Below are 26,254 nucleotides of genomic sequence, written 5' to 3'. Positions count from 1 at the left end.
CCAAGCTGAAAGATGTTGGGCATGCTTGCCATCTTTCTGACTTGTTGGGAAAGCTCCCCAAACAACCCTTCCTCCTGGCTTGTGATGCCCCCTCTTTCCAGTTGGGAGTTAAACAGAACCCAAGGCACAGAGATCTGGGGGCAGGAAATTGTTTCCTGTGTAACAACTTGATTCAGGGCAGTGATGGAGAACTTTTTAGAGTCCAAGTGTCCAAACTGCAACCTTCATGCTGAATGTGAGCCCCCCCCCCTCCACCTTACCCCAAACCAGGGAAGGTTACTAGGAAGCATTCCCATTGGGTTGCTAAGCAAAGGGGCAGATGATGTGAAAAAATGTCCTCAAGTGGCTGTGTAGAGGGGAAAGAGAGCAAGCAACCCCCCCTCCCCCCGGCATATGTGCCATAGGTTCACCAATAATGATCTAGGGTTTAACTAGGTTTCCCATCCTTCTTCCCCCTTCTTCCCCCAAACAAGTCACCAGGGAGCCTTTCACTCCTATTAAGCTCAAATGGGAAGTGAGGCAGAAGGAAGGATACCTTGAGGAAAACCTTAGCCTGGAAGATGTGGTTGTAAGGATGGACTTCATTTCTCCTCATGGGCATCTCAGCTCCACTGGCTTATCAGTCTGTTGAGTTAACTGGAGCTGACTTGGGTCTTGGCAGACCAATCTTCGCTAAACTAGCAGACACAAGATTATTTTGACAAAGACAAGAAATCATCAAACCCTAGTTTCAGAGCTCTAGCTCAGGCAGGTCATCAGAGGTCATCTAGTATAGCCCTCTCTTTTTTATGGTTTGAGGAAATTGAGGCTCAAGGAGAAGGAATGATTTGCCCAAGGTTATACATATAATAAGTATCAGGTTACTTATGAATTCCTTTGAGATGGTCTATCTGGGAAAGAGAGTGGCTGTAGCCTAAAGAGTACCCTTCTCCACAGAACAGTACTTTCCAGTAAATAAGCTGAATAATGAGAGCTGTGTCTGCTTGAAAAACAGTCTGTTCAGAGTCAGAGCACTCCCACCTCAGCCAGAACACAGACAGGGACAACAAATTGAAATCAGAAGGCTGATGGGAAGGATATTGAGAAAAGAGTCCTTGGTGGTCTCTGGCACAATGAGTAGCCTGACTATTCAACTATGGTATTGTGGTACCAAGTGTCTAATATCTTCAGAAAGGGCACTGATAATACTCTCAGAGTATTCATCTTCGTTTTCAGCCATGAGGCAACATTTCTGGGTTCCCTTGTTCCTAGAGGATGACCTGTTTCTTAATTTTTTTCTTTTATAAATTCACATTCCTTACTGATTGCCTACACTATTATTCAGTGGTTGCCTACCTCTAAGGCAAAATATTTATGCTCTTTTCTCTACCCCTAACAAGGACTTTTTTCTTTTTTTGACCTTTCCTGTGGTTCAGTTACTGACAGTCCCTCACATTCCCTGGAGAGCAAGTCACAGGAAGAGCTCATCCTTCTAAGGGACGAAATGGAAAGTCCTCACAGAATCAAATCACTGTAGACTTAGAAAGGGCTTTTTCAGAAGCTAAGTACTCCAGGATTGGACATCATGGCTTTCAAGCTAGAAAGAAGCTCACAGGTCCTCTAGTCCAACTCACTTCTTTTATGAATGAGGAAATGAAGGTCCAGAGAGATGAAGTCACTCTGTGAGGTCACCCAGAGCAGAAAAAGGCCAAGCTATGATTCCCACTTAGGTTCTCTCCCTCTGAACTTGGCACCCTGAACCCTGAGCCTTGCTGTCTCAATCTTAGAAACAACTTCTTCCAATCTTCTCATTTCACAGTGAGAAATACCTGTGGCTTCAGGGCTTGTTAGGAGCAAAGCTGGGACGAGAACTCAGCTCTCTTGATTCCTCAAATACTGATCTTTTTTCTACATGTTGCCTCCCAGGAAACCTCTAATGATATTAAGGAATCCTTCAGAACAACATATCTGAAAGATGATTATCCAGCCTCTGCTTCAATACTTCCCATGTCACAGGGCTCACAAGATGGCTCATTTCAGTTTTAGGCATTCAAGCTCAAAGCTTCTACGGATAAAGAAGTGATAATCTTTCTGTGCTATAGCCCGTAAAGACCACCCATGGACTGTGTTCACACTTGGGCACTAGAGTTTAGGAAGAATATTGATAAACTAAAGAGTATCTAGGGAAACCAAGATGCTGAAGGACCTCTGTTTTATAATTGGGCTGATGAAAACCATTGCTGTGGCTTCTGTATCACTTGAGCCATAAGAAGCCCAGCCTATGGGGAGCTGGCACTCTCAAGGTCTGGTGACACGTATGAATGCCACGAAGCCATTTTCCTATTCAGCAACAGCACAGTGGCAAAATAGAATGTGGAAACAGAAAGAAAAGAGAGTCCAGTCACCTGAATCACTGCAGCATCCTTACTTGCCCCTTTCCTGATTGATACTCTTCTGCAAATATTTCACAGCCTGTATGTCTCACTGCATTCCAATCTCAAGCCTGAACCACTGGGCCAGTCTGTTAGGCCTGGCCCAAAAGGTTTACTCTGATTCTGCAGGACTGAATCAAAATTATGTTGGGGCTAAAGTGGAAGAAGGGTAATTTGGAGGTAAGAAAGCATTGATTGGGTGAGATAAAGGAGTCTGGAACTTTGTGACAAAACCAGGGATTTTGTTTTTCTTGCCTTTTTAACTGAGGGGATAGGTTGAAGATGGGAGGGTAAAAAATGCAGACCTGAAGATAGAATAAGACCTAATTTGTTTTTTAAAAGAAGAAAGAAAAACAGTTCTGTCCCTCAAAGAGCTTACAGTCTATTGGGATGGGATATACCATGTTCACAGGTAAGTAACCCAAAACAAACTGAGGAAGAAAAGGCAAAGTGTAACCACTAAGGCTAGGCTTCTTGTATGAGATGGCCTATAAATTGAGTCTTGAAGAATGCCAGGAATAAGATAGAGGTGAGGAGGGAGTATCTTCCAGAATGTAAAGGCACAGAAATGGAGTGCCAAATTTGGGGACCAGTAAGCAGATCCACTTGACTGCAATACAAACCTGGCAAGGGAGATAGGACCAGACGGTGAAGGGCTTAGACACCTTAATTATAATCAGTTAGCTGAGAAACATGTGAAATCAATGGGAACTACAGAAATCAAGAACTGTAGGGTGGTATCACCTTAAGAGAAGAAAGCTTCCCTTTGGCAAAGGCAGGGGAGCAGGGAGAAAAGAATATTCCCAGGGGCTGTCTCCACACAGGGGAATAACAAGTGCTGACAGGAAGTAGGGAAGGAGGCCCATTAATAAGCAAAGCTTGATTTGAGGCAGACTTAAAACAGAACGTGGGAGGCCCACCACACTCACCATTTGCTCTGATTTTTCTGCTTTGTCTTTGATATCCTTAATTTTGCCGAAGAGTTGCTGGATGGCTTTCTGAGCCTCTTCCAATGCCTAAAATAAGAGGAATTCATGAATGGGTAAGAAAAAAACAGGAAATGGAAAGTGGCACCAACTACCAGCACAATTGATTTCTGCCTTCGCTTGATACCTGCATCTTCTTAGAACAATCAGAACGTGGTGACTTAATCTAGTCCTGAATGCCCACCATCATGTATGTACACAAGTGCTTAGGTCTTCTGGGGTGACATCTATTCAAATGACTGAGGCTTCATCCCTCATATCTCTAAGGAAAGAGGCAAGGGACTCTTGGGACAGAATCTTGTATACATTCTCAGTCACAGTTTTGGAAGTTTGGGGCTGAACAGCTTTTTGCTATTAAAAGGGAATGGGTAGAATTAATCAATAAAACTTCTTTGAAAATAGAAAGGCCTGGGGGCAGCTGGGTGGCTCAGTGGATTAAGAGTCAGGCCTAGAGATGGGAGGTCCTAGGTTCAAATCTGGCCTCAGACACTTCCTAGCTGTGTGACCCTGGGCAAGTCACTTGACCCCCATTGCCTAGTCCTTACCACTCTTCTGCCTTGGAAGCAATACACAGTATTGATTCTAAGATGGAAGCTAAGGGTCTCAGAAAAATAAATAAATATAAATATAAATAAAAAATAAAAAGGTCTCATCACTTGTATCCAGTGACAGCAAGAAGACATGGCTGGCCTGGAGCATCGTTTAAGATGTCCTCTTTAAATACAGCAGACAAGTAAGGAAGGGGGGAAATGGAAAACAGAAGAGGCTTCTAGGTGCTGGCAGATCCAAGGATATAACCTCTTTAAATCAACAGAATGGGGTGGAGACTCCTAGGGCTGTGTACTGCCCCATCTGGGAGCCATAGCTTAAGCTACACAATACCAGAGAGGTCCTCTCATGGAGCAAGCCAAAGGTTTCCAGGAAAATGAAAGGCTTACAAAAATGGATGTCACACCTTAAAAAAGGATGATCCACAGTAGCTCACACAAGTGAAAAAACCAATGTGGGAATTGTGTGGGGCTACAGGAACACACATGAAGAATATATATGGTTCTGATAGAGGATACCAGCCAGACAAAGAAATTTTAACTTCATTTTGATCAAAGGGAACTATTTACTTTGGACTCAGGAGCAAGGATTTTGAAATCATCCTGGCAAGCCCTTTATAAACACAATGAATCTCACCACAAATGTAGAATGTGGATAATAAAGTGCTCTAAAGGGTACCAAATATGAACTCTCTTCAATAGTAACACAGTTTAATCTTTAGCCATAAAATAAATTAATAAAAGATGCACTGAATCTGAACTGGGATGAAGTGGATTCAAATTGAGAATATGAGTGATCTCAGGCAAGTTATTCGACTTCTATAGTCATCTATAGTATAGTATAGCCATATATAGCATAGTAACATAAGGGGGTTGGACAAGATGACTTCTTAGGTTCTTTCCAGCTCTGAATACATGATCACTCTTTTTTTCATACTATGGAACCCTCTCCAATAATTCATAACATGAATTATATTAGGAACAGCAAGTGTGGGGGTAAAGATGATGGCTTCAGTTCTAGATACACTGGGTTTCAGGTTATCAATGGGTGGTAACAGACAGAGAAGTATGGCAGGTAATTGGAAATCATCCTACCTTTCTCAGCCAAATTCTTTAAGAAAACCAAGTAGAGTTGGGGAATTCATTGCCTCTCCTATCACTCTGCAATCTGACCTCATCACTGGACTGATCTCATTACCATATAGTTCTTCCTTAGTCCTAAATCTTCTGGATCTATTTGGTTGCATTTAACATTATTTATCACCCTCTTTTCCTGAATATTCTCTCCTCCCCAGGTTTTCATTATATTGCTCTTTCTAAGTTCTTCTCCTATCTATCTGATTGTTCCTTCTTGTTCCTTTAATGTACCACAGATATCTCAAAACTCAAGATATTCAAAACAGAATTCATTATCTTTCCCCCAAAAGCATTTCCTCTTTAAAATTTCCCACTACTGTCAAAGGCACCATCATACTCTTATGCAGTCAAGTTGATTCCTTTCTTTCCTTCAAGATATAAATCCAACTGGTTGCCAAATCTTGTCTTATCTTCCCTTTTGGTACTCATACAATTCACCATCTTACCAGGCCCTAATCACCCTTCACTTGGGCTGCAACATTTTAAGTATTCTCTCCCCCAAGGCTCTCTTTACTCCAATCCACTCTACACCCAGCAGTCAAGCACCAGTCTGGCCATGTCACTCCCTCCTTTCAATAAATGCCAGTGGCTCCCTATTACTTTCAGGATCAAATATAAAGTCCTCTGATCAGTACTTAAATCTCTTCCCAATCTGGCCCCTTCCCATACTTCTAGTTTTCTTGTACTTGACTTCCTCTCATGCACTTTACAAAAGAGCTCTGCTGGCTGAATTGCCCTTCTTCACAGGACATTCGCATTTTCCATTTCTAAGCCTTTCCATTGGCTGCCCCTCAAGCCTACAATGCTCCAGCCCCTCCCCTATGTCTCCCTTTGCAGGGCATCATTCCCAGCTTCTAGAGCTTTCTGCCTCAAGTTACTTTCCATCTACTTTGTGTATATCATATAAATAACTTCATTACATGATGTTTCCCCCATTAGAATAGAAGTTCCTTGAGGACTTGTTTTTCTCTTTCTTTGTATTCCCAGGACTAGCCATATAGTAGAAGCTTAACAAATACTTATTGTCTCACTCCCAAGAGATTCATGATGAAAAATGCTATCCACCACCATAAAAAAGAACTCATGGAGTCTGATTGCAGATCAAAGCAGACCATTTTTCACTTGATTTCTCTCATGAGTGTTTTCTTGTATGGGTGATCTATGTCTTCTTTCACAACATGATGAACATCAAAATAATAGCACATAATAGCACATGTATAATAACCTATAGCATATTACTTGCTGCCCTGGGAAGAGAAAGGGGGAAAAGGGAGGCAAAGAATTTGAATCACAAAATGTCAGAAAATGAATGTTAAAAACTGTTTCTGCAAGCAACTGGAAAAAAATATACAATAAAGTCTTTGGGAAAGTGGGAAAAATAATGCTTGTTATCTCACTGGAGCTCTTTGGGAGAAGGATCTGGCTGGGGATATAGATTTGAGCATCTCCAAAGAAGTGATAACTGAAGTCATGGAAAAGGATGAAGCACCTGAGTGAATGGAGAAAGGGGAGAAGAAATTGCTCTTCAAGGTTACTAGGGGTCAGAATCTATGGAAATCTGCAGGATATGAGGACTTCTTATTCAACATTTAAGCGGCCTTAGGTCTTCCCTAAACAACTTCAATTTACCTCCTTCCACTTTGATATCTCCTTTTGCCTTCTTATCCCATGTCAGATCTCATAGTCTAAAACAAAGACTTCCATGCTGGCTCAGATATTTTGGTTTTTATGCCAGAAATACAGACATATTGTCATTTCTGTAATCTGGATACTGGAGTATATATAGTCCTTAGTAGGAAAGCAGTTTTGCACTTGGTTTTGAAACAACTCATACTGTCTATAGATTCCCACATTCATAACCAAAAAGTCTTGCCAAAAAAGTCTGGAGGAAATCCTAGGACACCCTGGGATAGTCAAACAATGTTTCTCATTCATGCTTAGACAATACTGTCTACTACTAATGGTCCCTTATCTGAGTTAAAATAGTGAAATCTATTCAATATCTAATCCCTTTCTCTAATGGGGAACGTAGAGGGCAGAAGAATAACAGAGTTAATTCAAAAATCATCCCTATTGGTTTTAGGATATAAGATGTAACATTTTGGGGAGTGAAAAAGCAACCGATCTACCTTCCTAATTATATTTTGTTAAGATTACTACTAACATTAGCTGGTATTTTCCTAACATATACCAACTCAGCAGGAAAGGAATAAACCTGAAGCATGTTTAGGTATCAATAAAAATTAGCATAAGATTAGGCTGAAAAGCAAGATTCTGTTCATGGATCTGTAGATCTTGAGCAAATTCACTACAACCAAGCCTCAATTTTCTCATCTAAACAATGAATGGGCAGACTCTACCAAGTTTTGGGGGGTAAGATCACACCATCTGACAAAAATTGCTGATAAAACTAGAAAATAGTCTGGTAGAGATCATTATCTCACACTGCATATAAAGATATGGTCACAATGGGTACATGACTTAGAAATAAAAGGTGATATTATAAGCAAATTGGGAAAGTATGGAAAAAATTACCTGTCAAATCTATGTATAAGAAAAGAATTTATGACCAAAGAAGAGACAAGAGACGATCACAGGAGGTAATATGGTCAAATCTGATTATATGAAATTCAAAGGGTTTTGTACAAACAAAACTAATGGAACTAAAATTAGAAGGAAAGCAGGAAATTGGGGGAAAGTTTACAGTACATTTCTCTGATATAGGACTCATTTCTCAAATACATGGAGAACAAAGTCAAATTTATAAAAAGCTTTAATTTACATATAATTGTTAAAGCAAGTTTTTAACAAAAGCCATTCCCAAACTGATAAATGGACAAAAAATATGAATAGGTAGTTTTCAAAAGAAGAAATGAAAGCTATCAATAGTCATATAAAAATGCTCTAACTCACTAATAATTAGAGAAATGCAAATTTAAAAAAAACTGAGTTACCACTGCATTCCTATCAGATTGGATAACATGACAGAAAAAGAAAATTTCGACAAATCAATCTGGTACTGGCTAAGAAATACAGTAGTGCATCAATGAAATAGATTAGGTACTCAACACAGTAATAAATGACCATAATTACCTAGTGTTTGATAAACCCAAAGATTGAAACTTTTGGGAGAGGAACTCACTATCTGACAAAAACTGCAAGGAAAACTAGAAAAGCAAAAGCTAAGTATAGATCAACAACTCACACCATATGCTAAAGTCAAAATGGATATATGATTTAGAAATAAAGGGTGAAACCATAAACAAATTAGAGGCACATAGAACAATTTACATGTCAGACTTATGAAAAAGGAAAGAATTTATGATCAAACAAGATACAGAAAACATTAAGAGATATAAAATAGATAATTTTGATTAGGTCAAATTTATAAGAATACAAAGCATTTCTCAATTGACAAATAGTCAGAGGATATGAATAGGCAATTAAAAGAAATTAAAACTATGTATAGTCATATGAAAAAATGCTCCAAATCACTAATGATTAGAAAAATGCAAATCAAAGCAACTCGACATACCACCTCACACCTATCATACTGGCTAATATGACAAAAATGAAAAATGATAAATGTTGGAGGGTGTAGGAGTTAAAATAGTGGATGGTTGTAAACTGTAGTGAGTAAAATAGTGGAAGATATAAATTGTAGTAGATATAAGAGTGGGTGAGTAAATTGTGACCGCAGGAAATATGTTTTCACTACAGTGTCTTATTTAAATCAATATTTAAGTTGGTGGCCAGGGAAAATATTCCCAATTATGAATATACCCAAGTCAACTGGGTTTTATAGAGACTTTAATTAATAATATAATGAGGAATCAAAGAAAGAGAGAAGGAGTAAGAAAGGAATAAGTATGAAGGGCCTTAAGCCAACATGGCCTAGACCCGAGTCTTAAGAGAGAGAGATCAGTTAGTCCAGTCTTTTATAACTCACCACAAGGTCTGTCTAAGCAAGGATTCTAGTGACAGAGCCTCCTCAGAGAGAGTTCCAGCACAGAGTCCTCTTCAAAGAGCCTTCCAGGAGAGACTGTTTCAAAGGGCCTCTCTCAAGAGCCTCCAGAGGAACAGAATCCCCTCAGAGGAGCTCCAGCGAGACCTCCTTAGAGACTGTCCTCCAAGAGCTTCCCTTCTCCAGAGCCTCCCTCAAGAGATTTCTTCTCAAGAGAATCTCTTTCTTATATAGGGGGTTTTCTCCTATGTCACTTCCCCTAAGTTCTTCCATCTACCAATCACAGTAGATGTTTTCCAAGGGACAGCCCATTCTGAATTCACTGCTGGGTCAACTAATCCCTTTAGTAAGTTTGTACCAGAAAAAAAAAACTTCTGAATAAGTTTTCACCTCTTTGCTCCTGGCAAGTTTACAAGTTGCCTGACCTTTAATAGGTACTTAGCACCCCTTTGTATTACTTCTAAAAATAGGCATGGCTTAAAGAACTTTTTGCCTCATTATAAGTATGGGTGTAAGTACTTTCATTGTTTAGCAAGGAGTTTTCTCCCCTAAAGCAGTCTTAATTACCAGTGGAGTAGAGGTCCTCCCATTTCTGATCCAAGTAGAGTTCTCACTGTCAAAATGGGGAATGTTCCCAGTAGGAAATTGTTCCAATGGAGAATTCCCCAATGGGGGAATTTTTAACATTCACAAGTCTGAGAAATTTCAAGATTTACAAGGGTATGTATGAAAACTGAGACACTAATGATACACTGCTGATAGAGCTGTGAACTAATACAACCATTCTGGAGTGCAATTTAGAATTATGCCCAAAAGGCCATAAAACTGTGCATATCCTTTGACCCAGCTATAATAGATCTGTATACCAAAGAGATCAAAGAAAGGGGAAAAAGACCTACTTATTCAAAAATATTTATAGCAGCTCTGTGGTAACAAAGAATTGGAAATTATGGGGTGGTCCTTCAATTCCCCCACTAGGGAATGGTTGAGCAAGCTATATAGTATATTGTTGTCACATAATAAATACTACTGTGCTATAAGAAATGACAAACAGGACAATTTCAGAAAAACCTTGGAAGATTTATATGAACTGATGCAAAATGAAGTAAGCAGAATAAGTAGAACATTATATATAATAACTGTGCAATGATCAACTGTGAATAATTTAACTGTTATCAACAATGCAAAAATCCAAGACAACCCCAAGAGATTAATGATGAAAAAGACTATCCACTGTTACATATGAAACTGATGGAGTCTGGATGCAGATTGAAGCATTCCATTTTTCATTTTATTTCCTTCACAAGTTATTTCTTAAATGTACACTGTTATCTTCTTTCACAACATGACAAAATGGAAATATGCACTGCATGATAGCACATGTATAATATCATATTGCTAGCTGCCTCAAGAGGGAGAGGGGGAGGAAAAGAGAAAATGTGGATTGAAAATGTTAAAAAATGTATTAAAATTTGTTTCTGTATGCAATCAGGGCAAAAATACAATTTCTTAAAAAATGACAAATGTTGGGGAGATCTGGAAAAACAGGGAGACTAATGCACTGTCAGTGAAGCTATGAACTGGTCCAACCATCTTGGAGAACAATTTGAACAACTATTTTATAGTGAGACTATACTCCATTATGAAGTCTGTATTCCAAAAATAGCAAAGAAAAAGGAGAAAGGACTTATCTGTACAAAAATATTTATAGCAGCTCTTTTTGTGGTGACAAAGAATTGGAAATTAAAAGGAAGCCTATTAACTGGAAAATAGCTGAACAAGTTGTGGTATATGATAATGATGAAATACTATTGTGCAATTATAAATGCAAAGTGGCTCAGTGGACAGACAGACCTAGAGACAGGAGGTCCTGGGTTCAAATATAGCCTCAGTCACTTTCTAGTTGCGTGACCCTGGGCAAGTCATTTAACTTCAACTGCCTAGCCCTAACCATTTTTTGCCTTGGAATTGATACTTAGTATCAACTCTAAGAAAGAAGAAAAGGATTTTATAGAAAGAAAGAAAGACAGAAGGAAAGAAAGACAGAAGGAAAGACAGAAAGAAAGACAGAAAGAAAGACAGACAGAAAGAAAGAAGAAAGAAAGAAAGAAAGAAAGAAAGGAAGGAAGGAAGGAAGGAAGGAAGGAAGGAAGGAAGGAAGGAAGGAAGGAAGGAAGGAAGGAAGGAAGGAAGGAAGGAAGGAAGGAAGGAAGGAAGGAAGGAAGGAAGGAAGGAAGGAAGGAAGGAAGGAAGGAAGGAAAAAGGAAAAGAAAGAAAGAAAGAAAGAAAGAAAGAAAGAAAGAAAGAAAGAAAGAAAGAAAGAAAGAAAGAAAGAAAGAAAGAAAGAAAGAAAGAAAGAAAGAAAGAAAGAAAGAGAGAGAGAGAAAGAGAGAGAGAGAGAGAGAGAGAGAAGAGAGAGAGAAAGAAAGAGAGAGAGAAAGAAGAGAGAAAGAAAGAGAGAGAGAAAGAAAGAAAGAAAGAAAGAAAGAAAGAAAGAAAGAAAGAAAGAAAGAAAGAAAGAAAGAAAGAAAGAAAGAAAGAAAGAAAGAAAGAAAGAAAGAAAGAAAGAAAGAAAGAAAGAAAGAAAGAAAGAAAGAAATGACAAAAGGGTATGGTTTTGGAAAAATATGGGAAAACTTACAGGCACATAAATTCGTAAAAGCAAAGAGAAGTGAGCAGAACCTGGAAAATATTCTACCTAGAAACAGCAGTATTGTAATGATGAACAACAGTGAAAGACATAATTTTGCTGATCAATACAATGATCCATGTCAATTCCAAAGGACTCATAATCAAAAATGCTCTCTACCTCCAGAGACAGAACTGATGAACTTTGACTGCAGACTAAAACAATTTTTTCACTTTATGTTTCTTGCCTTTTATTTTGCTACATTGCTAATATGGAAGTGTTTTACATGATTTCTCATGTATAATGAGTATCATATTGCTTGCCATCTCAATGGATTGGGGAAGAGCTTGAGGGAGGGAAAGAATTTAAAACAAAACAAAACAAAAAGAATGAAAAAAAGTAGACAAAAAAATTGGTAGGGATCTTAATTTATAAGAAGGCTCCATGATATAATGGAAAGAACCCTGGTTTGAGGGCCCGAAGGGACAAGTTCAAGTGACTGTCCTTAGTTTAAGTGGTTAAATATCTCTAGCCATCTGTTCCTCATCTGTAAAAAATGGGGAGACAGGGTGAGGATCATGTTGAAGTTCATGGCCAAAGTCCCATGCTGTTCTAAGATGCTATGAAGTTCTGATGCATTTACAATAGTATCCTAACTAAATGTACCCTAAAATATGTGGAGTTCTAAACATCTTTTAAGGTTAGGTTCTAAACCAGCTTTTCAAAATACTTCCCCCCAAAAAGGTAAATGCACCTTTTTTGATCTCTTATTGGTTTCTTCCAGTAAGGTTACTATATTCCTCCTTTGACAAACAAATAAGACTCAGACAATCTTCTGTTTCCTAGACCAAAATAGCGATAAATTATCTGCCAGACATTTCCTGGAATATCTGAACTTGTTAGAATAATGTGCCTTAGTTGGAAAACTTTGGTATAATTCATTTTCCAGAGTCACAAGTAGCCTGAAACATACTCTCCATCACACCCATTCTTGATACCTATTCTAATATTTAATCTTTAACTTGTTGCAGCCAATTACAATTTTTAAAAAAGGCATTTTGTCAATGAAACTCAATTTCCGGACATGTAGATACTTAAGATTTCATATGAATAGCAGTACAGTACTTTTATTATCTGGCTAATCAGAAAACGTGCTAAAATAGGGACTCTGGCTCCATCCCTAGACAGGTTTAAAATAAAACGTGGCCATATATTCCACCCCAAGCTGTATGTGGATTAAAAGCAGAACTAATTGCCCATATAAGTCTGTTTCCAATTTTACTTAGCCAGAGTTTCTAAACTGAGCACCGGAGCGTGACTCCAGCTGGTGTGCAAGGGCATTATTAGGAGGCAGTTACTGAAGCAGTCCGTAATTCCCACAGTGTCTGCAATTTGAAGATGTAGACAACTTTGGAGGATAACCTATTCAGCAGCAGCCAGCAACTCCATCTGGGTCTCTTTCTGTGTGGCATGGACTAAAAATGTCCTTCTCCACACCCTCAAGAGGGATTCTAAAAAATCATCAAGGTTATACATGGGCAACATAAAGGTAGCAGAAGAAATGCCCTAGCCTAGGGCAGTTGGGCAGCACAGTGGATAGAATGCGAGGTCAGGAGTCAAAAGGACCAGGGTTCAAATCCAGCTTCAGACACTTCCTAGCCCTGCCACCTGGGCAAGTCTTTTAACCCTGACTGACTTCCCACCATGCCACTCTTCTGCCTTAAAAATGATACTAAGTGTGGAAATAGATCTTGATTAATGACACATGTAAAACCCAACAGAATTGTGTGTTGGCTATGAAAGGGAGTGGGGGGAAGAGGGAAAGAACATGAATCATGTAATCATGGAAAAATATTCTAAATTAATTAATTAAAAAAAAATTTTTAAAGAGAGATAATACTAAGACAGAAGGTAAGGATTTTTTTTTTTTAAGAAAAAGACACATCCTGGGCCCTGATACGAGTTCTATTCCTTTCTTTTTCTCTTCTGTAGAGCTAGGCAAAACTGCCAGCCATGTATGTGGGTAGTAGACAAAAGAGAATCTAATCCAACTTCAATGTCTCCTGGTACCAAGCAGGCCCTCTCTTACCCTTCTCCTTCACTCTTATCTCATGTATAGCTTGATAAAAGAAGGGCTTAGGGGCTTCTTCCTATGTGGGGCCACAGGTACCCACAGAAGGTTTTCAGTTGAGTTCTTGCTCGTGATCACTCCTGAAGTTAAAGAATAAGTTAGTCTTTGTCTCAAGATTTTCACTGTGGGTCTAAAGGGCCAGGGGTCAATCAATATATAAGTTTCCTAAAAAAAAAATCATGTTTTTGTTTGTTGTAGTGCCTACTATAGTGCCTAACCCCTGGCAAGCACATACTATCTACTGACAGGTCTGTTGACCTACAAAAGCATTGCTGTCCATCTTGACTCTCTTCATCTTTTAGTTCTTGGTTCTATGAGGATGAAAGAGTCAGTTCTACAAGGGGCTGGCCTTTTGTGGGCCAAAAGCTTCATTTTGAGGGCTATGAAACACTACATAGATTTCTTCCATCACATCCAAAACAAAACAAGTAGTCAGTCCACATTATAAGTCATGGTTGTGATGTTCAGGAACAAGTCACTATGCAAACTTTGCCCCTCGCTACAAAACAGGAAGATAATCAAAATAATTTAAGTTTATCCTAGGGCTGGAAAACTAGAAGTCCAAAAATATTCTCTCACTTTTTGAAGTCAAGTGGCAAAGGATAAGAATTCACATTTATAAGATGCTTTAAGATTCACAAAGCACTTTCCTAGAAATGGTGGTCAGTATCTATACATAAAAAGTGGCCTTTGTCATTAACAGTCCCCCTAGTAGGTCACTCTTGGATGCTATTGAGATGAATGCAGGACATTCTGGTGATACAAATAAGATGTCAATAACTATGACAACAGAATTTCTCATCTGCTATGGTGCCAAGGAAAAAATAGGTAAAGGCACCTCTTAGAAATGAATGCTGCTAGTGGAAATAATCAACAACTTTAGCAAAGTTGCAGAATACAAAATAAACCCACATAAGTCATCAGCATTTCTATATATTTCCAACACATCTCAGCAGCAAGAATTAGAAAGAGAAATTCCATTTAAAATCACCCTAGACAACGTAAAATACTTAGGAATCCATCTGCCGAGACAAATACAGGAACTATATAAGCACAACTACAAAACACTCTCCACACAACTAAAACTAGACCTAAATAATTAGAAAAACATTAATTGCTCATGGGTAGGATGACCTAACATAATAAAAATGACAATCCTACACAAACTATTTTACTTATTTATTGCCATACCCATTGAACTACCAAAAAACTTTTTTACTGAATTAGAAAAAACCATAACAAAGTTCATTTGGAAGAAAAATCAAGGATATCCAGGGAAATAATGAAAAAAATGTGAAGGAAGGGGGACTAGCAGTACCAGATCTCAAACTATACTATAAAGTAGTGGTCATCAAAACAATATGGTATTGGCTAAGAGACAGAAAGAAGGATCGTGGAATAGACTTGGGGTAAGTGACCTCAGCAAGACAGTCTATGACAAAGCCAAAGACCCCAGCTTTTGGGACCAAAATCCACTATTTGATAAAAACTGCTGGGAAAATTGGAAGACAATATGGGAGAGATTGGGTTTGGATCAACATCTCACACCTGTGAATTTCAAAACTACTCCACCCTATTCAGACCATTCTTTAGAAGATTGGATTTAGCTATTTCCTGATCAATAACAATAGAGATACTTGGAATAACCAATCAGGTCTTGGAAACCATATTCTCCATCCTACTCAGTGTAACAAGATTAGGAAGGGCTGCAGCAAACTCAAGATTTAATTATTTGAGAATATGGCCTTCAACAGACATGTGCAAAAAAAAGACAGACCTCTGGGCGGTTCTAGGTCAAGCTAGAGCCACCATTGGCATATGTGAGACACAGGAAGTGAGGTAGAGAACAGCCTCTGGAGTTCTTGGGACTTCCTGTGAGGAAGGCGAGAGTCAGTAGGAGGCTGGTGCTTGGAGGTGGAGGAACCCCACGGACTACTTTCCTTCAGCTTGGTCACGTGAGTGATAAGGACTAATCCCTTTCCTTGCCTTGGCTATCCAAGGCCTTAAAACCCCCTTTGGCTCAGCCTGAGCCAGACTGGGTCTGGTTAAACTTCTTTCCCTCTCCCTCTCTCAACCTCCCTCCCCTCCCCCCCCAATACTTTCTTCCTCCTGTTTGTAATTAAAACATCATAAAAATTTGGCAGCTGACTTGAGTGTTTCATTTAGGAATTACATAAGTGAATTCCTTGGTGACCTTAAATTAATATATATCAGTCTTTTAAAGTGATTTCAATATCACACACCCTACACCAAGATAAACTCAGAATGGGTGAATGACTTGAACATAAAGAAGGAAACTATAAGTAAATTGGGTGAACACAGAATAGTATATATGTCAGATCTCTGGGAAAGGAAAGATTTTAAGATCAAGCATAAGTTAGAAAAAATTGCAAAATGTAAAATAAGTAATTTTGATTACATTAAATTAAAAAGGTTTTGTACAAACAAAATCAATGCAACCAAAATTAGAAGGGAAGCAACAAATTGGGGGAAAATATTCATAACAAAAACCTCTGACAAAGGTCTAATTACTCAAATTTATAAAGAGCTAAATCAATTGTACAAAAAAATCAAGTCATTCCCCAATTGATAAATGGGCAAGGGACATGAATAGGCAATTTTCAGTCAAAGAAATCAAAACTAGTAATAAGCACATGAAAAAGTGTTCCAAATCTCTTATAATCAGAGAGATGCAAATCAAAACAACTCTGAGGTACCACCTCACACTTAGCAGATTGGCTAACATGACAGCAAAGGAAAGTAATGAATGTTTGAGGAGATGTAGCAAATTTGGGATATTAATGCACTGTTGGTAGAGTTGTGAACTGATCCAACCATTCTGGAGGGCAATTTGGAACTATGCCCAAAGGGCACTAAAACACTGCCTGCCCTTTGATCCAGCCATAGCACTGCTGGGTTTGTACCCCAAAGAGATAATAAGGAAAAAAGACTTGTACAAAAATATTCATAGCTGCACTCTTTGTGGTGGCAAAAAATTGGAAAATGAAGGGATGCCCTTCAATTGGGGGATGGCTGAACAAATTGTGGTACATGTTGGTGATGGAATACTATTGTGCTCAAAGGAATAATGAACTGGAGGAATTCCATGGGAACTGGAACAACCTCCAGGAATTGATGCAGAGTGAGCAGAACCAGGAGAACATTATACACAGAGATGGAGACACTGTGGTACAATCGAAAGTAATGAACTTCTCTACTAGCAGCAGTGCAATGATCCAGGACAATTCTGAGGGGCTTATGAGAAAGATGCTATCATTATCCAGAGGAAGAACTGTGGGAGCAGAAACACAGAAGAAAAACAACTGCTTGATTACATGGGTCGAAGAGGTATGGTTGGGGATGTAGACTCTTAAAAAAACCTCTAGAATTTAGATCATTTAGAGTCTAAATGAATATCCTAGTGCAAACATCAACAACATAGAAATGGGTTTTGATTAAGGACACATGTAAAACTCAGTGTGAATTTTAGAACTATTCCACCCTAATCAGACCATTCTTTAGAAGATTTGATTTAGCTATTTCCTGATCAGTAACAATATAGATACTTGGAATAACAGAATCAGGTCTTGGGAAGTCCACATTTCTCCACCCTATTCAGTTTAACAAGGTCAGGATGCCTGCACCATACTCAAGATTAGTATCTGGGAAAAAAGGCAACAGACATGCAGAAAACAGCTGACAGACTCATGGGCTGCCCTAAGTATATCTAAGCTACCATTGGTACAGATGAGACGCAGAAAAGTGATGTAAAAACGTCTATATAAGGCACGTCACTTCCTGTCTCTTCCTCTTTCCCCAGAGAGCCGACTCTGGCTGGCAGCATGCTAAGCGTCCTGACATCTTGGTGTGGTGGCAGCTATTGTCTGGGTTGGTGAGTTTTTCCCTGAAGCTGATTTCAGGTTCCAGCATCTTGGCTTAGCCTTTTCCTTTTTTTTTTTTTAGTTCAAGCCTGACTCCTTTCTCCTTCCACTTAGGTGGAACAGAGCATTTTAACAAGGAAGGCAAAAAATGCCCTTTGGCCTTTGCATTCTTTTGGTTTAAAAAAAAAAAACAACTGGAAAGAAATTTGTGTTTTAAATAAAGCCCTTTTTGTATTCCCAAGATTCTGAGTTTTCTGTAGAAGAATTTGTGTTATATTGATTGTGCTCTTCTCCAAAAAGGAAGCCAGGGCCACCAAATCTATAAGATATTAGACAATGATCTGGTGTTTGCAAGTCTTTAGTATTTGGGAGCTTTTCTCTTCTTTTTCCCCTCCCCTCCCCTCTCCTCTGTAAATCCTAAGGTAGAAGAGTGGCAGAGGGTGAGACAAATGGGGTTGTGATTTGCCCAGGGTAACACAGCTGGGAAGACTTTGAGGTCAAATTTGAACCCAGGTCTTTCTAACTCCAGGTCTGGCACTCTTATCTATTGTGCTACCTGCTTGCCCCAGGAGCATTCATTTCTTTCTTAAAAATATACATATATATTTTTCCCATTATATGCAATAATTTTTAATGTATTTTTGAAATTATGAGATCTAAATTGTCTCCCTCCCTCTTTTCTGTTCCCCATCACTGATATGGTAAGCAAATTAATCTAGGTTACATATGTATGATCATGCAAATATTTCCATATTTGTCATGCTGTGAGAGAATATTCATATTGGTTTTAAACCAAAACCCCAAAATAAAAACATACAAGTAAAAATAAGGTTAAAAATAGTATGTTCTGATCTATATCCATACTTCACTGGTTCTTTCTTTGGAGGTGGGTAGCATTCTTTGTTATAAGTACTTCAGAATTGTCTTTGGATCATTGTATTGCTGAGAATAGCTAAGATATTCACAGGTGATCATTGTGCTATATTTCTGTTACTATTTGCAATGTTCTCCTGGTTCTGCTCACTTCATTCTGCCTCAGTTAATTGTCTAATATCTTATAGATTTGGTGGCCCTGGCTTCCTTTTTGGAGAAGAGCACAATCAATATAACACAAATTCTTCTACAGAAAACTCAGAATCTTGGGAATACAAAAAGGGCTTTATTTAAAACACAAATTTCTTTCCAGTTGTTTTTTTTTTAAACCAAAAGAATGCAAAGGGCAAAGGGCATTTCTTGCCTTCCTTGTTAAAATGCTCTGTTCCACCTAAGTGACTTTTATTTACAAGTTATGCAGACCACATCTACTGAAAATGTGAATGAAAGTCTTCATTTTAAAAATAATTTTGAGGAGACAGGCCAGAAGTTAAAATCACAAGACACAGCCTGGACACAAATTCAATAGTGCCCAACAAGATTAAACCTTTTACTTAAAGTTTTCTCTATGTCTATTATCATCCATGTCGTAAAAAAAATCAGCATGGAAATGATTGGGAATAGTGAATATATTTGAAAAACCTGCTTTTATTCATAAGTTAATGCTTTGAAAATATTTTATTTTTTTTTAAATCTTTTAAATCTAAACAATATCCTCAAATAAGGGAAGAAGGGCAAAAACTGTCAACCATTAAGTCTCACCCTACCCATTTGTAAAAGTTGGGAGAGTCCAAGCGACCTGGGTAGTCCAAAAGTCTATTTGTTTAACTACATGCCCAGGGGTCACACAATCACTACATGCCTGTGGCACCATGACTTTAAGCCCATGCCTTCTTAATAGTAAGATCAGTCATCATTTGTGATGCAAAAAAATGAGAGTAAAATCTGACAGAATAGATAAATAGTTCCTGGACCCATGTTGGTGAACCTATGGAACACATGCTGGAGGGGGCTACTCTCTTCCCCCTCTCTACCACACCTGAAGACATTTTATCATATCACCGTCCCTCTGCCCAGTAGCCGAATGGGAGCACTTTGTCCTTCCCATGACTGGAGTAAAGGGGTAGCTCACATATGGTGTGAGGGTGCAGCTTGGGCACTCAGTTTCTAAAAGGTTTGCCATCATTGCCCTAGACTGTGTAATGGAGGGGAATACTGAGAGATGGGGACTGAATAGATGTTACCCCAGGAAGCAAGTTAAGGAAAGGAAAAAGGGACTTGATGCCAAGACACACCTTTCTTCTTGTTCTCACTGCCTGGCAGCTTAATGGGTGAGTCAGCCCCTCCCCAATCTTCTTTTTTGAATATTTAAATTCTTCCTCCTACTACAAAGTTAAAGACAGCTTCTTATAGTAAAAGGTCTAATTTATTCTCTTTTGGGAAAGAAGGGATAGGGAAATTAAAAGGAGAGAGGGAAAGGATTTCCCTAAGCTATAATTTCCTATCTCTGATAAAAGGTTTCAATTCAAAGTTCTTTCTATTCAGTTGAGATCTTCACTGGGCAAGACTCTTTCAATTCAGCCAGGTCAAGGATGATAAAAGCCAAATACCTCTTCAGCCTTCCTCTTTCAGAGAGGTTGGCCAGAAAGAAGTGAAGTCAAGTGGTGTAGAGACTAGACCACTTCAAGAAGTGTGTCCAGAAGTCAGCTTGGGCTAACTGCTCCTCCTTCTCAACCTTCCATAGAATCCTCTCCCTCCCCCACTGGGGTCTGGAGGATTCTATCTGCTCTCCTGAGTTTTTTCTTCTTTGCATTTCATCTCTTCAGTCTTTTGCCCATTTATCTCAATCACAACTGTCATCTAATCTTTCTGTCATCTGACTCCCTCTTGTATGGCCTTCCTTAGCAGGATCCAAATGAAGACTGTGAAAGCTGTAGATGCAGTTAATATGAGCTCTCTTCTCATGGGTAAGTTAGCAAAAAGACTGACTATTATTCCATTTTGCAGCTACTGGACTATCAATAAAGATCTAAACCGTTTCCCCCATATGTCTCATTCAACAACAGCATAAGATGGCAAATGAGGACAAAGCGGATGTCTGGGTTGGGGGGGAAGGAGGATACAGAGAAACTCTACTTCTACCCCTATAGCCACAGACCATGCCCTTCATCTTTAGAAGCCACCTGTAGTAAGTGCTACTGAAAAAAGGATAACAGAGACGGAGGTCCTCCACTACCCCTTCTTCTTACTCAGGAAGGCACTTACACAGTAAATACACTGTGCATAGGAACAGCATTCTAGTCACTTAGATGCTGAAGTCTTTGGGGATAGGTAAAAGGGTAGAGAAGAATAAAGTTGAACATTTTCAAATGGAGAATGTTTCTATTTCTAAGAATGAAAAATTGCAAACAAACTAATAGCCAACAATTGTATCAATTCCACAGCAGAAGAGCCAAAGGTTAGGCAATGGGGATTAAGTGGCTTGTCCAGAGTCACACATCTGAGAAGGGACTGAGGCCAGATTTAAGCCCAGAACCTCCTGACTCCAGGCCTAATGCTCAATCTTTTATGCCACCCGCTACTATTATTCTGTTAAAACCTACCAAAAAACAAGCTCAGATTCATGATCTTCCCTTATTTTGTTTACTTCTGTTCATTGAAACTATTCTTTATAATTAGAAAATTACTGTTAAAAAAGCAAAGCATTAACCAATTATGAGGTATTATTAATGAATTATCAGTGTGGTGACTCAAAAGCTGACCTCAGAGGCAGGAAGTCCTGTCTCAGACCCCTCTTGGTCTTATGACTCTGGGCAAATCTAAACTCTCACTGTGACGAGGAAGGTGCCAACCTGCACTGGTAGATGGAGTTCTTCACCAAGATCTCCCTATGTAATGAAACCACAGGCCCAAACCAGAATTACCTTAATCTCTAAGAGTATATAAAAGTGTTACAGAGTAGCATGAATTATCACCACTAGAATACCAACTCCAAGCATAAGCCTTGTTAATGATGTATGAACAAAAAAGATGTCACACGAGCATAACTAGAGGCATACAAATGCTTTTTTTCCTGAACAGTGATTTGCAGGACTCCTGGCAGGCTGCCTGGTTCCAGGATTCTTCCCTTGCCAACTTAGGGGTGCCAATCCCTTCCAGGCAGATCCTAAGGACAATTACAGAATCTGAAAGCTGGGAAGGGCCTTCAAGATCCCTGAGTCTAACCCCCTTGCTTTACATGGAGAGAAAGTAAATGCCAAAAAAGTAAACACAGTTGGTGAAATGGTAGCATCAAAGCCAGAATTTGAACACATCCCTCCTGACTCCAATCTAGTGCCCATGGCTCTAGGATGACTCTCTTTGCCTGGCTTAAATGGCTCCATTAGCCATTACATGAGACTGTCTATCCCTCTGATCCAGAAGGAAGGAAAGGGAAAGAGCTCAATATGGTAACAAAATAGCAAAGTTTCCAAGATCAAAATCGCTTGTGGCCTATTTAGGGCCTTGCCACCTAGTCAGCCAAGCCTCTATTTCAAAAGAGGTGGTCTGTCTGAATACCTGAGGTTTCCCCTTCCCAGTCTCTCCTACGTCACTAAGGGGGCATACTAACAGCAGTACTATTAATACATTGAGCTAAGTCACATCCATGTTCTCTATGACCAGAAGATGAGATGGGCTGCTCTGTTATCAAAGGCAAAGGATGCAGATAGATAACCTACATGTTCGCCATCCATCGGTCCCCATGAAGCATCAAAAAACCTAAGGGAAGATCTCAGCACAACTGAGAAGATTTTCAGGAGGGCAGAAACAACAGTGGCAGACATGACCTGCACCCACTCTGATGAACTCACAGGTCTGCTGTCTCTCTGTTCTAGGCACCCAATGAAACCTCGGAATCAGAATCATGATTCTAGAGGGCCAATGACGAAGCATGCACTCCACTTCTGGACAGGGGATGGACTTAGGGTACAGACTGAGACACGTACCCATAGTTTTAGATAAGATGTCAAGAATTCTGAGTTGTGTTCCTTTGTGGTGACCCATCCCAGCACTGGTTCCTGAAGTGACACATCTTTTTTTCTTATGCTTCATTCCTCTGGACATAGATTTTATATTTCTACCTCACTGGGCAAAGATCAAAAATGTTTGGTTTTTTTTTAATTAAAAGCTTACTTTTCCTCTCCTCTCTTCCTTCCCATTGGAGAAAAAAAGAAAAAGAAAAGACAAGAACCTATGGATAAATATTTTTAGAGAGGGCAGCTAGGTGGCTCAGTAAATTAAGAGTCAGGCTTAGAGATTAGGTTCAAATCTAGCTACATTCACTTCATAACTGTGTGACTGTGGACAAGTCACTTAAACCCCATTGCCCTATCCCCTCCTATTCTTCTGCCTTGGAACCAATACCCAGTATTAATTCTAAGACAGAAGTAAGGGTTTAAATAAAGAAACATGCTTCATTAATCAAGGCAAATTCCTTGATTCGCTATGTCCAAAAGTATATACATATAGAAATGTGTATACATGTATAGATAATATATAGATGTATGTATTGTTTGGATGAGAGAATTGAAAAAGCCTGCAGCAGAGCTGAAGAAGCAAGACCTGCAGAACTGTCAATCAAGGAAAGCATTCTAAATGGAATGGTGACCAGAAAGGATGGTTGAAGAAGGAAGGACCAGCCAAGTTGAGAGACTGGGTCTCTTGCTCTTGGGACAAGAAGGAGTAAGGACTGAAAAGATCCTGCTCTCACTGATTTCTCCCTTCAAGACTCAAGTGACTAAAATTCACAAACTTGTTATCCATCTTCCCAATTCCAAGACTCTATTCCACTATTCCTTCAACATAGGAGTATTTTAGGATTAGGGAAACCCCAAACCCTCTCTCCCATCAACTTCCCTACTTTCCCCTTCTTCTAAATAAAAACCCCTTGTTTAAACCTATCAAAGAATGGGTTATCTGTCTGATATATCAAGATACTCACTCAGAGATGATTTCCAGTGATACCAACTGAAGAACCAACTGACAGGGGAAGGGAGGAGGGAGGAAGGACAGTGAGGGGGGAAAGGAGGGAGAGGCGGTTGGCTGATCTGATCTTTCCATCAACATAACCCTCAGTTAATTCCCCTAATACAGTTATAAGAATATAGGATTAGCTCTGCTGCAAAGCAGGAGCAGGAGATGCTACAGGGAAGGAGCAAGGGCAAGATTCCTGAGCTCTGGAGAAGGGACTGACAGCTTCTTCTGAGGAAGAGACTGTTAAGCTGGCAGGAGACTGAGATCTTCCTTCAAGCAAATTCACCTACTTAGACGTGGTTGAGTTTGGTTAACACTACACAGGTGGACTGTGTGGGTTAAATCATTACTCCACTTCTTGTTCCTCTGTGTTGTGTATATACATATATACTTCTGAACAAGGCTAAAGAAGGAATTTGTCTTGCTTGGCTAAATAGATTTATAAAAAAAGATCTCATTTTTCTTTTTCTCCCAAGAAGATGGAGAAATGAGAGGGTGAGAAAAGGAACTTTTGTTAATTTTAGGAATCAAATACACTCTCTGCCCAGTGAGCCAATAATATAAAAGCTATGCCCAGAAAGATGAAGCGTAAGAAGGATATGTCGATTCAAGAGTCAGGACGGGCACAGGAGGCCACAAGGAAACACAACTCAGAATTCCTGACACCTCACCTATCATGATGCACCAACTTTCTTGTGTAATCCAAGGACTGCCATAGAGATACCAAAAACAAGGCTGAGACAATAGCATCTCCGATTTTACAAAATTAACCCACTCTCAAGTTGAAAACTCAAAGACTAAGTTAGCACAGAGGCCAGTTTTACAGCCAAGCTATAGACTCCTTAAAATAGGGATTTATAAATGGAAATGCTGACATGTCAACCACAACACTGAATACACTGCTGTTCTAACTACTGTATTTCCATGGGATGGAAAGAGGAGAGGAAAAAAGAGGTCAAGCTCTTCCAAGGAGCCAGGGTTTCAAAATTCCATCTACCATCCAGACATAGCCAACCTTGCCCTATCAGCATCAATACTGCAATTTCTAACAGATGCAGCCTCCAACTGGGAATGGAATTTTCCTTCCGCAAGTACAAACTTTTAGCCGTAAAATGCAAGTGGGAGCTGGGCAGCAGCCAGGGCAGTTAGTTACAGAAATGAAGAACTGCATTTTCTCGACTTGAATTCAGACGTGTGTCTGTCTGCTTTTGACTAGTAAACAAGCAGATGGCAAAAGTTACTCTTGACCTTTTTTCTTGGCCACTGGAGAATGGCAACATAAATGGTGCTGGGCCAGAAAAGAAGCAAACTACAGAGCTCCATCTTGGCATGCCATTCATCTACAACCAATTTTTTAAAACCAATAGCTTTCATCTTGGAATCAAAACTGTGTATTGGTTCTAGGCAGAAGATGGATAAGAGTTAGGCAACTGGGGTAAAGTGTCTTGCCCAGGGTCATACAATTAGGAAGTGTCAGAAGCTAAATTAGAACCCAGGCCTTCCTGTCTCTAGGCCTGGCTCTCTAACCACTGAGCCACCCAGCTGCTCCATCTATAGCCATTTTTTATAATTATGCTGCAGAGAAGTGGGACTTGATGGGTTTCCAGGGCTAGAAAGGAAATAATCTAGTTGCTAAATTTGTTAGAGAGGTAACTACTGAATTTCAAGGGTAAGGTCAGTTTTTGTTTTTTTTTAAACTCTTACCTTCCTTATTAAAATTGATTCCAAATGTGGGTTCCAAGGCGGAAGAGCAGTAAGACTTGGGCAACTGGGGTTAAGTCTCTTTCCCACAACTACATAGCCAGAAAATATCTGAGTTCATGTTTGAACCCAGTATCTCTTCTTTCTAGGCCTGCTTCTTAATCCACTGAGCCACTTAGCTGCTTGGCTTTTTTGATTGGTTTGGGCAACTGCTGTTAAATGTTTAGGTACAAAAACTTAAAATTTCATCACCAATCAAGGATACAACAGAATTTTTTTAAAAATCCAAGACATGCTACTGCAATCTTTTCCCCAATTTAAAAAACAAAACAGAATACTTCAAGAAAGAAGACAGATAATTATTAGGCTTTGTGGTTATGAAAAAGACTTCAAATAAGATCAAATCCATCAAAAATAAAAACAGTTAAAAACTCAGATAACATACAGTTAGGTTGAATTGATGGAGATAAACTAATCCTAAGACTCCTATTCTGGCTTTGAGAGTGGGAAGGGACCTCTGAAATCAACTAGTCCAAATACACTTGGTTGTACAGAAGAGGAAATCAAGGCCCAGAAAAACAAAACCACTTGCCTGAGTAGCAATATGGGCTAACAAATGGCTTTAAATCCTGCCTCAGACCCATACTACCTGTAGAGGAAACTTATTTAGCTTCCCTAAACTTGTTTCTTTACTTGTCAAATGAATACAATGACCCCTGGAGTGCCTGCCCACCTGCGAGGTTGGGGAGACTCAAAGGAGATCTTGCACATAAAAATGATTTATAAACTTTAAAGGATTATGTAAACTTTAAAGATGATAATGATGAAGACTATCCAAAATTATATTGTGTGTTCAGAGCAAAGCCAAGACTAATGGACTTTCTGTTGCTAACCAATATTAGAGGCACCTTCCCTTTGGCTTCCCAAACTTTCAAAGCACTATCAGTGAGTTAACCTAACTGGATCTGGAGTCAGGACGT

General features: G+C 39.2%; 1 protein-coding gene across 1 annotated transcript in view; it reads right to left on the bottom strand.

The window, feature by feature from the left end:
• The window catches only part of VPS53 (VPS53 subunit of GARP complex), a 164,389-nt gene that overhangs the window by 100,996 nt on the left and 37,139 nt on the right, over positions 1-26,254 (bottom strand). The window contains exon 5 of the mRNA XM_016429290.2: positions 3,341-3,427. Coding sequence (XP_016284776.1) covers positions 3,341-3,427 — 87 coding nt within the window. The remainder of the gene's footprint in view (positions 1-3,340; positions 3,428-26,254) is intronic.

This window comes from Monodelphis domestica, chromosome 2 (assembly GCF_027887165.1).
Source record: "Monodelphis domestica isolate mMonDom1 chromosome 2, mMonDom1.pri, whole genome shotgun sequence".
NCBI lineage: Eukaryota > Metazoa > Chordata > Mammalia > Didelphimorphia > Didelphidae > Monodelphis > Monodelphis domestica.
This window is presented reverse-complemented; position numbering and strand designations above follow the sequence as displayed.